Below are 14,647 nucleotides of genomic sequence, written 5' to 3' on the forward strand. Positions count from 1 at the left end.
TTTCACAATAGGACCGTCACACCAGTGTGTCCTGCTGAATGCCCGCTCTGTCTTTTTTTGTGTGTGTGTGTGATTTTTATTTATTTATATTTTTTTATTATACTTTAAGTTCTAGGGTACATGTGCATAATGTGCAGGTTTGTTACATATGTATACTTGTGCCATGTTGGTGTGCTGCACCCATCAACTCGTCAGCACCCATCAATTCGTCATTTACATCAGGTATAACTCCCAATGCAATCCCTCCCCCCTCCCCCCTCCCCCCTCCCCATGATAGGCCCCGATGTGTGATGTTCCCCTTCCCGAGTCCAAGTGATGTCATTGTTCAGTTCCCACCTATGAGTGAGAACATGCGGTGTTTGGTTTTCTCTTCTTGTGATAGTTTGCTAAGAATGATGGTTTCCAGCTGCATCCATGTCCCTACAAAGGACGCAAACTCATCCTTTTTTATGGCTGCATAATATTCCATGGTGTATATGTGCCACATTTTCTTAATCCAGTCTGTCACAGATGGACATTTGGGTTGATTCCAAGTCTTTGCTATTGTGAATAGTGCCGCAGTAAGCATACATGTGCATGTGTCTTTATAGCAGCATGATTTATAATCCTTTGGGTATATACCCAGTAGTGGGATGGCTGGGTCATATGGTACCTCTAGTTCTAGATCCTTGAGGAATCGCCATACTGTTTTCCATAATGGTTGAACTAGTTTACAATCCCACCAACAGTGTAAAAGTGTTCCTGTTTCTCCACATCCTCTCCAGCACCTGTTGTTAATCTGACACGGTGCACAACAGTTTACACAGAGCTGCTGTGCAGTCGGTCTCCCAGCGTAGAGCTCTTAGCAATGACGTGAGGTAGGTATAATGTCTTCCTCCACAGATGAAGAAACTGAGACTCTGGGAGATGAACAGATGTGTCCAAGGCCCAGCCCTGAGTGGAGCAGGGCCGAGCCTTCACAGCCCTCTCTTATCTGCAAATCAGGTAGTGTCTCCTATGCTCCTGGAGTCGGAGGGGCAGCGCCAGCCCCTGAGTCAGAACATGCACACTGGAAACCAGAACTCTGTGAGTGAGGCTCATCCAAGAGAGAGAGAAATCAGGAGCCTAGGGGCCCCACACAGGACAAACAGCTGGAAATAGCTGGGCAGCATCAGAGTCACCTGACGCCAGTTCCTGGGCTGGGCATGAACCTCGGAGAGAAAGGGCCCCGTTTCTAGGCCCCTTGGTGGCTCCCCCAACCTCTCCAGGCGCACTGGCTTCTTCTAATGCCATTTTAATTGCACATTTAAACACAACCTGCCATCTTCCACTAGGGCAGCGAGGCTCCTCATTAACCTCTGCCAAGCTGTGAGGAGCCCGCAGACACTCAGATGATTGTCTCCTGTCCTTCCCCCCTCCCTCCCAGCTGCCCGTCCCCAGCTCGTTTTTGACTCAGAGTTAATAAGAGATTTGAATGAGTTCTCTCAGTACCGAGGGCTGTCCCTTCAGCCCGTTGCTATAGTAATCTTCCAGAGCTCCAAAGCCACGTCTGTCTGTGTGCGTATACCCAACTCATATTATCTCTCTTTCTTTCTCTCTCTCTCTCTCTCTGACACACACACACACACACACACATGCACACACACACACGACGGTATCTCTCTCTCTCCTCTCTCTCACACACACACACACACAGAAACACAGCATTTTTCTCTTTTCTTCCTTTTTCTCTGTCTTCCTTATGCCTGGAGCTATGATCAATGAAGTCATTAAGGGTGGAAAAGCTCCTCCAAGTTTCACGGGAGGAGAGGGGCCCTCTTTAGGGAAGGTTGGGAGCAGGGAGTGAGAGCTTCAGCTTAGTAGACACATGTGCCTTGTGGAGGGTAGCTCAGAATACACAGGTCCCCCTGCGGTAGCTGGAGCCTGCCTGAACAGCCCTAGTGGAAGCCTCTGGGGACCAGTCTCTTGCCCCCCGTGGCTCCCAGCATCTGATGTTGCACTATGATTTTTTAAATTCGAACAATATTACTAGTTCATTGTTGAAATTTTTTAATGTATAGAAAAGACAGCACATAGAAGAAACTAAAAATTATTAACAATCCTATCACCCAGAGCTGTTTAACCACAGTTAAATTTTGATGTCTGTTTTTTTCTGCTTTACAGACACATTTTCCCCCAAATTATTGTCCTACTGCACAAACTTTTCTGTAAGCGCTTTTTGTCCCCACTTAATTCTATGCCATGCATTTTCCCCATGTCATTAAACATTTTTCTAGAAATATTTTAATGGCTGCCTCATTTCCTATCATACAGATGTCCCATAATTTATTTAACCATCACTTTATTGTTGGAGATAGAGGTTGTTTCAAATCTTTTGCTACAATAAATAATGCTGAGATGCACATCTTTGTACATAAATCTTTATACACATTCATGAATATTTCCCCAGCATATATTTCTAGAAGTGGAATTACTGAGTTAAAGGTATGCATGCTTTTAAGGATTCTGATATGATTTGCCAGATTGCGTTTTAAAAAGGCTGTAACAGTTTACACTTTCTCCAGCAGCGTATAGGTATCTTATAGCACCTTTGCCAATACTGGGTATGTTAATTAAAAACGCTTTGTAGATGTGTGTGTGTGTGTGTGTGTGTGTGTGTGGCCATGCTTTTGAAGGAAGCTCTGCCTGTAGTGTAGTGATCATTATTGGCAAATGGTTCTGCTCGATGCCTCAGGGCTGTCTTTCCTGAGCCCACCTGTCAGCCCCAACTCCTGTGACCTGGGAGCCACACTGATGAATGATCAGCAAGGCTTCAGGAAAGCCTGTTCCCTTTTCCCATTTGCCTTCCCAGGCAGGCAAATGTTCCGTCAGGTCTGGCCTCTGTGCTCATGCTTCCCGGGGGTTCCGTACTCTTCCCTCCAGGAGGGCACAACAGGGCCTCGCAGGGCCTCAGCAAGGGTGGGAAGCAAAGTGGGCAGAGAGCACACAGGGCCTCTGGGAGACTCGGCATGCACGTGGGAGCCCAGCCCCCGGAGTTTGGCAGCACTCTGCCGTCTCTTGATTTCAGGAGGATTTGCAGAGTAATCCCTGATTTTATTGAGCGACTGTTCCAGCAACGAACTCCACGTTTACCCAGAAATCAGGCCTTAAAAACCAAGGATCTCTTGTCTTTTATCTCTAGGACAGCAGATTTCACAAAATGGGTTTTAGTTCCCGACTGTGGCACCTCCCGGTCCCTCTGCCCCCAGCCCGTCGCTGTAAGCAGCGGGCTCGCTCAGTGGGTTGCATCCGTCTAGGCAGGGGCGAGATGCAGCAGCACACTTACTTGGACTGTGTGATTGTGTGCGTGCAGTGGGGCATAGGATGGGTTGGTTATCTTGCCACACCATCCTCTTGAAAGTGAAGGAGGAAATATAGCTTGGCCTGGAGGAAGAAGGAGCCTCACCAAAGAGGCCTTGAGTTCCATTGTGCTCCAAGACTCCTGCCGCAGCCCCTGAGCCTTTGCCCTCCAGCTTCCCATTGGAACAACCATGATAGAATTACCCCCAACCTATTCCTCAGGGAGCCTGCGAGGGTTCCTATAAGAATGACCGGGCACAGTGGCTCACGCCTGTAATCCCAGCACTTTGGGAGGCCAAGGCGGGCAGATCACTTGAGGTCAGGAGTTCACGACCAGCCTGGCCAATATGGCGAAATCCCGTCTCTACTAAAAATACAAAAATTAGCCAGGTGTGGTGGTGGGTGCCTGTAATTTCAGCTTACCTGGCAACCTGAGGCAGGAGAATTACTTGAATCTGGGAGGCGGAGGTTGCAGTGAGCCATGATCGCACCAATGCACTCCAGCCTGGGTGACAGAGGGAGACTCTGAGTCAAAGGAAAAAAAAAAAAAAGAATACTCACAAAATTATTTGAGTTCCTTGGGAGATAAACACTATGTAAGAGGAAAATGTAATCATCCTTGGTCTGGTTTTTCTTCCTTCCACCTCAATAGTCATGACAAAACGGTCTCCCAGTGGCCCAGGGCTGCAGGATACATTAGGAAAATCTAGCCAACTGTCAGGAGGGATGAGGGCCCTGGAGAGAGCGGAGCTCGTTATTTACCTGATCTACATGTCAGTTTCTATAGCACCTGTCACACTCAAAGCCAGGCATACTGACAGGGAAGGTTGGCTAGGGGTATTTACGATGGTTACAAAGATCAGACAAAAGGGAGACTCTTCTGATGTAGCAATTCTTAGCCGTGGAGTGATGCCACACTGATGTGCAGTGATCAAGGGTGAGGCATGTCACAGGCAACTGACTCCTTACTACGAATAAAGGACCCAGGTTTGCAAATGAGTCACTTGTTTCCGACGTTGCTGCAGGTTCAAGAATACCCTTATGAGTCTGCCCTGCACTCTGACAGAGTGGAGTTCGTTTGCATTGCTACAACCTATGGACTCTCTTGTCTATGCCAGGGCTCTGAAGAGAGTTGTGTTTGTGGTTCCATCAATGTAACAGTCCTGAAGGGGGAGTATAGTTTGGATAGAAGCACTGAAATTAGGCTGCCTGGATTTGCTTTTATCTTTTCCAGTAATGAGACATGTGATCTTGTACAAGTCACTTAGCTTTTCATTGTTTCAGTTTCCTCAGCTGTAAAATGGGGTTGGGGAGGAATAATAGTGCCAACCTCATAGAGTTATCCCATGTAGAATGCTTGAGAGTGCCTGACACATACTAAACAGTGGGTTAATGTTAGCCATTGTTATTGTTAATAGCTGTGGAGATCATTATTGTAGTCTGTTTTATTATTTGCTTCATTTCCCTAAAAGCCTTTTTGGTTTCAGTAAGATCTGGCTATAACCATGGGAGCATGTTGTGTATAAGAACATCAGCTACTACGCATGCCACTGCATGGTGGACGTGGAGAGGTGGAGAGACCCCTCTCTTGAGACCAGATTTTCTCTGCTCCATCCTCCCAGATCAAGGGCAACATAAGAACCAATCAAGATGTTCTGTTTTGCCTGGTGCCAAGGGGCAGTGGGCCAGACAAATGGCAGACACTTGGAACCCTTACTGCTCATTTGCTTCAAGTGAGTTTTTGTTTTCTTCTCTAATCTCCTTCTCTTTGCCTTGCAGGCAGCTGAACTTGGGATGGTGTCAGCCTATTACACATACATCTTCACTAATCTGGTAAGATGCTCTCACAGCTCACCTCCTTGGAAGAGAGTGTTGTCAGTGGTCAGGATTGGTGGATTATGAGGGACGAAGCCCAGGAGATGAGGAGTACGGGAGATAGAAGCAGAGTAGCAGAAGCCAACCAGAGAGGCAGGGAGTCCTGGAAATCCTCATCCCAACAATTGTGAGCCACAGGAGAATGAGGATTTGGGGAATCTAATGCTGCCATTCAAATGCCACTAGCTACATAAAGCAAATTCTGGGCCGTAGTGTGATGGATGAGCCGCCTCAGTAGGTGCAGGAGGAACGAGCCTGGCCTGTTGTCCAGTCTCTACATGGACTTAGGGATCAGGTGTCCTAAAATGTCCTGTGAGGTTTAGGAGATATCAGCCCAGAGAGACAGGCTTGGACTCTGAGACCCTTGTTCTTTTCCAGCTGTTGGTGTCTATGAACAGTCCTTTCCAGGGGCTGCTGTGGGAATGTTGACCCTGTAGCATCCGACAGGCCTTTGTTCTCAGAGTTGAAACAGACCTTAGAGGAATTCAGTGTGACCTTTCTCCTGGTGTAGGGACTCCCACAACAGGCTTGCCAGGAAGTCATTCAGCCTTTGCTTGAACTTGAGTAGAAATGCCTTGTTCACCACCACTGTCAAAATACCTGCCCCATTGTTGGCATCTTCACTGAAGTCTAGCGTGCATGTAGATGAAAACCACACATATTATCTAGGCACAGCTTAAGAAAACTTTCTCCAAGTAAGCACACCTGTGTAAGCAGCACACAGCTCCAGAAATAGAACATTACCAGCACCCCAGAAGCCCCCCTCATGCCCCTCAAAACATAAAACAGATGAACTTCTTTGTTTCTTTTTCTTTTCTCTTAGCACTGCTGCTATAAATTAGAGCATTAATATGGAAAAAGGGAAAAAAGGATTAGACTACTCCCAGAACAATGCAAAAGCATTTGCTTAAAGTAAGGAGGCATCTGGGGGAGCCTGGGCAAGTTGGCAGAGGAGCAAAGAGAGATGAAAGTACAGTTGTGTTCCATTTCGGGAGCCTGGGAAATAGAGGGAGGAGAGGGAAAAAGCAGGCCAGTGCTAGCCTGCCAGACAGGCTCCCTAAATTAGGCCGGCAACATCAGTAGAGGAGGAAGAAACTGGGCAGCGAGGTGTCACTGGGGTGATTTAGCAGATGGAAGGAAGCCATTCATTTGGAATATGAGTTCCCAGGACGGTAACCAGAATAAGGTGGAGTTGCTTGGCTTAGAGGTTTTTAAGACAGCATCCTCCACAGTGTACCACTATTTTCCATTCATAGAAATTATAAGAACGATGTTGACAATGTCGTCTAGTGGAAAAAGCACTGGCCCGTGAAGTCAGGAGGCCCGAGTCAAGTCCTGACTCTGCCTTATGCTCGCTGTAAGCCTTTGGTTGAGTTGCAGTGACTCTGAACCCCAGTTTTCTCATTTTAAAACTGGGAATATAAAACCTTTATATGAGGATTAACTGGAATTCTGTAAGTAAAAATTTATTGTAAATATCAAAGTACTATATGTTTCTAAGGCATTATATTTAGAAAAATACATATCTCTATGATTCAGTTTTCAAAGAGCTTTTCTCCTTTTTGGGTGGGCATGGATGAGATGAGCTTTAGAAATTAACAGGACTCATGGAATTAACAGTTTGTAAGTTTGCAAGGGGAAATCATGAGGAAAAGTAACTATGAGTGATGCTGACTGAATAATAGTCAAGAAAACGACAGCAGAGCCATTGCAAAAATCTGCCAGTGAGAGAATATTCTAGAAGCTTCTCATGAGTGCTTTGTCTTTCTAAAAGGGACAAACCTCTAATAGGAGTAAAGAAACTGTTTTTAGGACCACTCTTTCTGCCCAGTTGCAGTTGGTGTTTTTTTGTTTGTTTGTTTGTTGTTTGTTATGTTTTATTTTGATTTTGTTTTTGCTTTTTTGAGACAGAATCTTGCTGTATCACCCAGCCTGAAGTGCAGTGGTGCCATCTTGATTCACTCCAACCTCTGCCTCCCGGGTTCAAGCCATTCTCCTGCCTCAACCTCCCAAGTAGCTGGGATTACAGGCACACACCACCACGCCCAGCTAATTTTTGTATTTTTAGTAGAGACAGGGTTTCACAACATTGGCTAGGCTAGTCTCGAACTCCTGACCTCAGGTGATCTGCCTGCCTTGGCCTCCAAAAGGGCTGGGATTACAGGCATGAGCCACCACATCTGGCCCAGTTGGTGTTCTGGGCCACAGAGGGAGAGGCTTCATCCAGAGGATAATGAGTTGTTTTCTGCATTTTCCAGTCCCTTCTCCCCAATACGGATGCCAAGTGGGGTTTCATTCTTCTTTCTTCTTTCTCTGAATCCCTTGGGGATCTCCACCATGTCTCATCACTAAGAATTCTGCTACAGTGATGCAGTAGGTCCTCAGATCAGCTTTTAGAGAACAAGCTTGGTAAACGGGAAGGGTACAGACTTTGGCATTAGGTACTCATGACTCAAAACTTTTGTTTGACTTTCTACTGGCTGTGTGATCCTGTGCAGGTTGCTTAACCTTTCTGAGCCCCAGGAACCTCTTCTGTAAGTGGACACTGATAGCACATGCTTTGGGAGATGATGTACGCACAGCAACAGACTCACAGTACAAGTTTATTTAGAAGGTGTTATTTTAAGAAGTCCAGCTTATACCTCCCATGGGCTAAAAGGAATGGAAGATGCTTATTTTGCTCCCCAGCCATGCATGGCCTGTGAAAGTGACTCCTAAAATGCCATTTTATTTATTTCCAGATAAGAAATAGGACTAGGTAGTATGGTTTTTGTGTGTGACTGAACTGACCATTGTAGGGTTTATTTGTGTCCGTAATTACTGAGTAATTGATCAAATGCCCATACCTCACTCCCATCCAGGCATAAAGAAAAGTGGTGGATTTGGGGCATCTATCATAAATGAATTAGGTTGACTGCTGTGGATTCTGTCAGTTGATTAACCATCACAAGAATTGAGACAAAATTATCCATCGTGAATCGAACTTCTAAACCATCAGTTCATTTGACCCTATAGAAACACAGTTTCTCTCTCTGTCAGGGTCTAGCCAGCAGAAGAGTGAGTGTGCTAACCCTGAACCTTGGGTGACAGAGGTGACTGATGCAATAAGAGGAACTGAGCCAGAGAGAGCAGAGGCTGCTAGAGGTCACATGGCGATCACAGGCAGAGCTGGAAGAAGCTGGGCAAGTCCAGGGAAGGGCCAGGTCTCTGGTACAGGGGAAGCTGGGCTCAGTGACAGGGTGACAGTGAGGAGTCAGGCAATGAGAGAGACACTTCTGCAGGAGGGGAGGGAGCAGCAGACAGGGACAGCCCCTCTCCAGAACAGAGGAGGAAGTCAGTGACAGGAAGTATAGAGATGAAGGCACATAGTCATAGGAAACAGTGAGCTGACATCTGAGCCTTTTATTTATATTATCTATTTCAAAGTGAGATCTGGGTGGTCGGCACTGATGTTAGAGACTTGATGAGTGAAACAGCATCGTGCCACTGCTTCTGGTTCTAGTGGGTCAGGAATCATTCCCCTCAGAGCAAATCTCTGATCAACAGACGGCAATGGCACCTGGTTAAGGTGGGAGCCCTGGGGCAGAGGGTTAGCTTATGAGGTCCAAATCATGAGAACTTGACAGGTAAATTGACAGCACTTGGCCAGAGGTCAGGCACACGAAGAGCAACTATGAGGAAGTAAGTCCTGGCAGGTAGACTGAGGCAAGGGGTCAAGAGTCCAGGCCAAAATGAAGTGGACCCATTAAGGAACAAATTAAGAGAAATAAAATTACTGTGCCAAGTCACAAAAGCATGCCAACACAGAGAACTAGTTTCTGCCCTCATCCAGAAATCAATCTGCCTGCCTTTGTTTGCAGTTTAGTGGCGTTAATTATATTCTTAGTGTTGTACAACCATTACCACTATATATTTCTTTTTTTTTTTTTTTGAAACGGAGTCTTGCTGTGTTGCCCAGGCTGGAGTGCAGTGGCATGATCTCAGCTCACTGCAAGCTCTGCCTCCTGGGTTCACGCCATTCTCCTGCCTCAGCCTTCCAAGAGGCTGGGACTTCCAGACATCCACTACCACACCTGGCTAATTTTTTGTATTTTTAGTAGAGACGGGATTTCATCATGTTAGCCAGGATGGTCTTGATCTCCTGACCTCGTGATCCACCCACCTCGGCCTCCCAAAGTGCTGGGATTACAGGCGTGAGCCACCACGCCTGGCCACCACTATATATTTCTAAAACTTAATCAAGCCAAACAGAAACTCTGTACCCGTTAAGCAATAGCTCCCCATTCCTCCTCCCCATGGCCTCTGGTAACCTCCATGTTTTTTTCTTCTCAATCAATTTGCCTATTCTAGCTAGGTGCCTCTTAGAAGTGGAATTACACAATGTTTATCTTTTGTGTCTAGTTTATTTAACTCAGCATAATGTTTTCCAGGTTCATTCATGTGGCAGCATGTGTCAGAAATTGTATTTCTTTTTTTTTAAGCTTTGTATTATTGTGAAATATATATGACATAACATTTGTCATCGTAACCATATTTAAGTACACTTTTCAGTGGCATTAAGTACATCCACACTGTTATGCAACCATCAATACCATCCACCTCTGGAACATTTTTCACCTTTTCAAAATGAAACTCTGTACCCATTAAACACAAACTCCCCATTCCTTTTTCCATCCAGCCCCTGGCAACCACCATTCTAATTTCTCTCTGTATGGATATGACTACTCTAGGTATTTCATATAAGTGGAATCATATAATATTTGTCCTTTTGTGTTTGACTTTGTTTAGGGTTCATTCATACATCAGAATTGCCTGCCTTTTTAAGGTCGAATAGTAGACTATGCGTATGTAGACACACACACCAGATTTTGTGTATCCATTCATTCATGGATGGACACTTGGGTTGCCTCCGCCTTTTGGCTATTGTGAATAATGCTGCCGTGAACATGGGTGTGCAAATGTCTGTTCAAGTCCCTGCTTTCAATCCTTTTGTGTATATGCCTAGGAGTGGAGTTGCTGGGTCATGTGGTCATTATTCTTTTATTTATTGAGAAACCTCCAAACGTTTTCCAGAATGACTGTACCATTTTTCGTTCCTGTCAGCAATGTACAAAGGTCCCGGTTTTTCCGCAGTCTTGACAATGCTTATTATTTTTCATTTTTAAAAATAATAGCCATCCCAATGAGTGTGAAGTAGTCAGATGTGTTTTTAATTTCTATTTGAAGTGTGCAAATTGGAAGAAGCAAGACCACATGACTGAAGTTGAGAGTCCTGGTGATTAAGAAGCTTTATAATGAGAGAAAGTAGTTGATGTATAAAAATTGCATCCTTAAAATCAGTCAGAAGTGGTAAAAATCCCCAGTTCAGGAGCTTATAAGCTGGGGCCTTTGGGGGTTCTCTGTCCTCATATGTAAAATGTGAATAATAATAACATCCATCTTTTAACAATCTTAGTAAGATTTAAAAATTAGCTACTGATAACACTGAACCAGGTAGGTAATACTAGCTGCTATAACAGATAAATCCCCAAATCTCATAGTGTCATACAGTGGAAGTAAATTTCTTACTCAATTGAAGTTCCAAAAGGGTATTCCTGGTGAGTAGCATTTCATAAGGTTATTCAAGGGCCCAGTCTTCTTCTGGTTTATGAATGTGTCCTCTTAGAGACCAGTGTTAGGAAAACAACATGGAAGATCATACATGGGAGGGATTATGTGTCAGGACTGGAAGTGACACATGTTATTTCAGCTCCCAATTCCATTGGCTAGAATTCATCACATGGCCACACTCACTTGTAAGGGAAGCTGGGAAACGTAGTCTAGCCATGTGCCCAGGGAGAACAGGAAATGGGTTTAATGACCACAAAACAATCTCTGCCACGTTATTAAATTGTCAATCATCATCACACATCTATATCATGTATTACTAAAAAAGAAATTAGCATCCCAAGCCCTGGCTTGTCTTTTTAGAGGATAACTGATCCTAAAAGTGGAGATCGGCACTTAGTTATAAGGATGTCAGCTCCCTGTGTTCTCTTATCCAAGGAGGGCACACATAGGACAGTTATAGATGCACTGTGCTTATTCTGCTCTTTACTCTGCAAGGGAGTCTCTGTCTTCCAGTTGGCCTCTGGGTTTGATTGGGGAAAACCTTTGTTGTGCAAGATTGATGGAAGTTTGGATAAAAGACAAAGAAGTAAGGGCCTCTGGGCAACCAGTCTACTGTTGAGACAGCAGGGGTGGTTGATGCCACAAGAGAAAAGATGAAGGAGGAAGCTCAATTTGAGCTAATAACTCTGGAGGGATTATCCAGCTACTAATAAACCCAGAGAGATATGCAGTCACTGCCTAATAGAAAAGATAAAATCACCCCAATCTATTGTCAGAGAGCATAGGTGGGCCCTGTGCCAAAGGCAGGGGCTGCCATCTCGGCAGAGAGAAGTGTTGAGATTTAAGGGTAAGGGTCAAAAGTCAGGGACTGCCAATGAAAGGTGGGAAATAATTGGATGCTGGAAGCAGGAGGCTGTGCAGTCTGCTGGCCACTAAGCTGCTACGGCATTGCAGGTGGTGTGACTAGCTGGACACCATCGCCACCATTTCATTGCCATGCCCCAGGCAGGGCCAGAGCTCCCTGCTCTTGGCACCATCACTGTGCTGAAGGGTAGGCTGCCATTTGTGGGGTGTCAACAGAGGCAGTGGTCACCCAGAGGTTTTCTTCTGGGGAATCTAGAGAGAAGGGACTGAGAGCTGGGTATGCCGTGTTAGAAGGCAGGGGGAAGGAGTGTGCCAGCAGGAAGCCTCATTATTGTAGAAGGCGAGGCCCTGGACTAGTAGTGAAGCAGCTATGGCTTCAAGTTCCAGACCTGCTACTAACTAGCTGGGTGCATGGCAATATCAATCGTTGATATTTATTGAATACTTTCTGTGAGTAAGTGCTAATAAGTGCTTCCCAGTTATTTTCCCATTTAAACCTCACAATAACTCTAGCAGGAGGCACAGTTTTATCCCTGTTTTAGAGATGAGGAAGTTGAGGCTTGCTTGAGACTTGTAAAGCGTTGGTATCTTGATCAAGGTGATCAAGTCAGATCACGAATCCAGGCAGGTAGCTCTTAACCTCTTCACTCTACCACCTGTATCTGGGTGAGCCATTTTACCTTGCCGGGCTTCAGTTTTTTATCTGAAAAATTATGAGATTGTTTTAGGTGATCTCTAAGGGCCTTTTCAGCCTTGGACCTGTTTGATCCTGTATGTGGTTTGGGGCACTTCAGTTCACAATGCCTTGGAGTTGGGGACGTTCCCTGGAGACAGGGGAGAATGCCCCATCAGGTTGGGGAGTTCGTGTGACTTGTGAAAGCAGTTTCTGTTCACTCGACAGCTCTTCAGATTCCCAAACTATAGTCAGGTCCAAGTGAGTCCTGCAGAAATAACCCCTCCATGCCCCAGTCTCTATCTTGCTTGGGCAGAAAGGACATGTGCAGCCAGTTTTCCTCCCCTGGGTTCATTTTATTGTCAGCAGACCTGAGCCTACGTTTATTTTCCCAAAGGTTTATCAGAGAGATTAGCCATAAGTAATTTGAAATTGCTAAAATTATTACAGAAAGGGGATCCAGGTCAGACAGAGAGGGAAAAAATAATTGATTCCAAGAGGAATTGAGAATGCACACAGCCCCACTCTTTCACTCCTTGCTTTGGCGAGCTGATGCTACTCATCTTCTGGGTCTTACTTAAATGTCACTTCCCCCAGGAAGTCTCCCTGACACCCCACAAGGTGACGTCTGCTGTCACACACTTTCCCAGCACCGTGTGTTCTGGTTTTTGTAGCATTCATCTTGAGTGGGAATCCCTTTTTCTATGCTAACCTTTCCACCAGACTCTGAGCTTCAGGAAAGCAAGATTAAATCAGTCTTGTTCATCACCGTAGATCCAGTGGGCTCCTGCATAGTAGGCACTCAATAAATACTGTATGAGTGAATGGAGCTTTCCATAATATCTGGAGTTCTTGGGGTAGAAGGGCTGGCCAAGTGAGATAACTCATCTCTTTACATCCCACAGGAATTCAGTTCATCCCAACTAAGCCTCAGGCACGAAGGAAGCTATCTGCATTTCAGCCGAGGAGAGCTAGGCCCTGTTCCCTATTCCTCAGGACCCCCTGGTACTTGAGTAGCCTACATGACAACTACTCCATCTGGAATAGTCTTCCTCCCATTCTGAGCTGGTCAGATTTGAAGTTAAGGTTGTGCAGGCCCATGCAGGGTGGTTTAGTTCAGGATCCAAGAGACACAATTTCAGGGGTTCTGCTGAGTGAGAGTGATGTCAAAACCTGAGGCCCAGGGTTGGCACCAAGAATGATCATTGAGACAGGGGAGGGCAGAAGAGTGCAAGGACAGTCAGACTGATTGTGCCGAGTGATCTCTCTGTCAGCTGGGACTGTTTCCTTCACTGGCCACACCATGCCCTGGTCAGCCTTGATCATGTGGTATCTTCAGGCCAACATCTGGCAGCTGACTCATGGAGCCTGAAGCCAAGGGTCTTTAAAACAAACCTCTCCTTCAGGTTATAAAGGCCATTACAAAGTGATCTAGTCCTGTCTTCTGTCCCAATGGCTTGGCATATGAGGTTGGGTGAGCCTGATTACTGTGTTGACACTGAGGATAGAGATATGGTTTAATGGAAGCAGGCAGGGCCTCAGATCAAAGAGAACTTGAGTTCCTGTCTGGGCCCTGCCATACATGAGATGTACATGTGGCAAGTTACTTAACCTGTTGGCCCGTCAGTTTTCCCTCTTGTAAAATGGAGATAATAATGCTTATCTCATAACATTATTTTGTGAACACTTTGGGAAGTTTCTAATCCTGAGGGTTGTTAGTAAATATTATTTCCCTTCCTTCTTTTTTTCCTCACTTCCCTGTTGAGTATTTCCATCCTTAGACCTCAGTTTCCTGATTTACTGCCTCTAGCTTTCCAAAACTCTACAGCTGTTATCAGAAACATTTCAATTGGCCTCTCACCTAGGTGGAACTATAGTTCCCAGGATGTTTGAGCCTTTTCCACATCTTTCAGTCCTTCACGGAAAATGCAACAGGCACACTTGAACATATACACGCACATCCGTATGCACACTTCACACACACACACACACACACAGCTAGAAGGTATAATCCATCAGCCAGACAACTTTCTAGTGCCAGAGCAATTGATTCCAAAGTGTAGTTTATTGTAAAATTATTAAGAGTATCCACATATTTCAGCTTTATTGAGCCTTTTTGGAGAGTCACTCTGTATAATATAGTATACTTTGGTGAATAAATATGTTTTTAGTGCAACTAGAAAAAGAGTAATGGAGTGAAAGCTCCTCGTGTGTTAGTCTGAGCTGCCAAGGTACCACCCCACCAAATGCAAACCCTGAGAGGTGGTAGGTCTGGCGGTGACAGGTGTCTCCTGGGCGTACATGGGC

At 45.4% G+C, this 14,647-nt stretch overlaps 1 protein-coding gene across 1 annotated transcript in view; it reads left to right on the forward strand.

The window, feature by feature from the left end:
- GRIK4 (glutamate ionotropic receptor kainate type subunit 4) overlaps window positions 1–14,647 on the forward strand; it is a 488,614-nt gene that overhangs the window by 327,467 nt on the left and 146,500 nt on the right. Inside the window, exon 8 of the mRNA XM_026449832.1 lies at window positions 5,098–5,151. Coding sequence (XP_026305617.1) covers window positions 5,098–5,151 — 54 coding nt within the window. The remainder of the gene's footprint in view (window positions 1–5,097; window positions 5,152–14,647) is intronic.

The sequence above is a fragment of the Piliocolobus tephrosceles genome, chromosome 13 (genome assembly GCF_002776525.5).
Source record: "Piliocolobus tephrosceles isolate RC106 chromosome 13, ASM277652v3, whole genome shotgun sequence".
In the NCBI taxonomy this organism is placed as follows: domain Eukaryota; kingdom Metazoa; phylum Chordata; class Mammalia; order Primates; family Cercopithecidae; genus Piliocolobus; species Piliocolobus tephrosceles.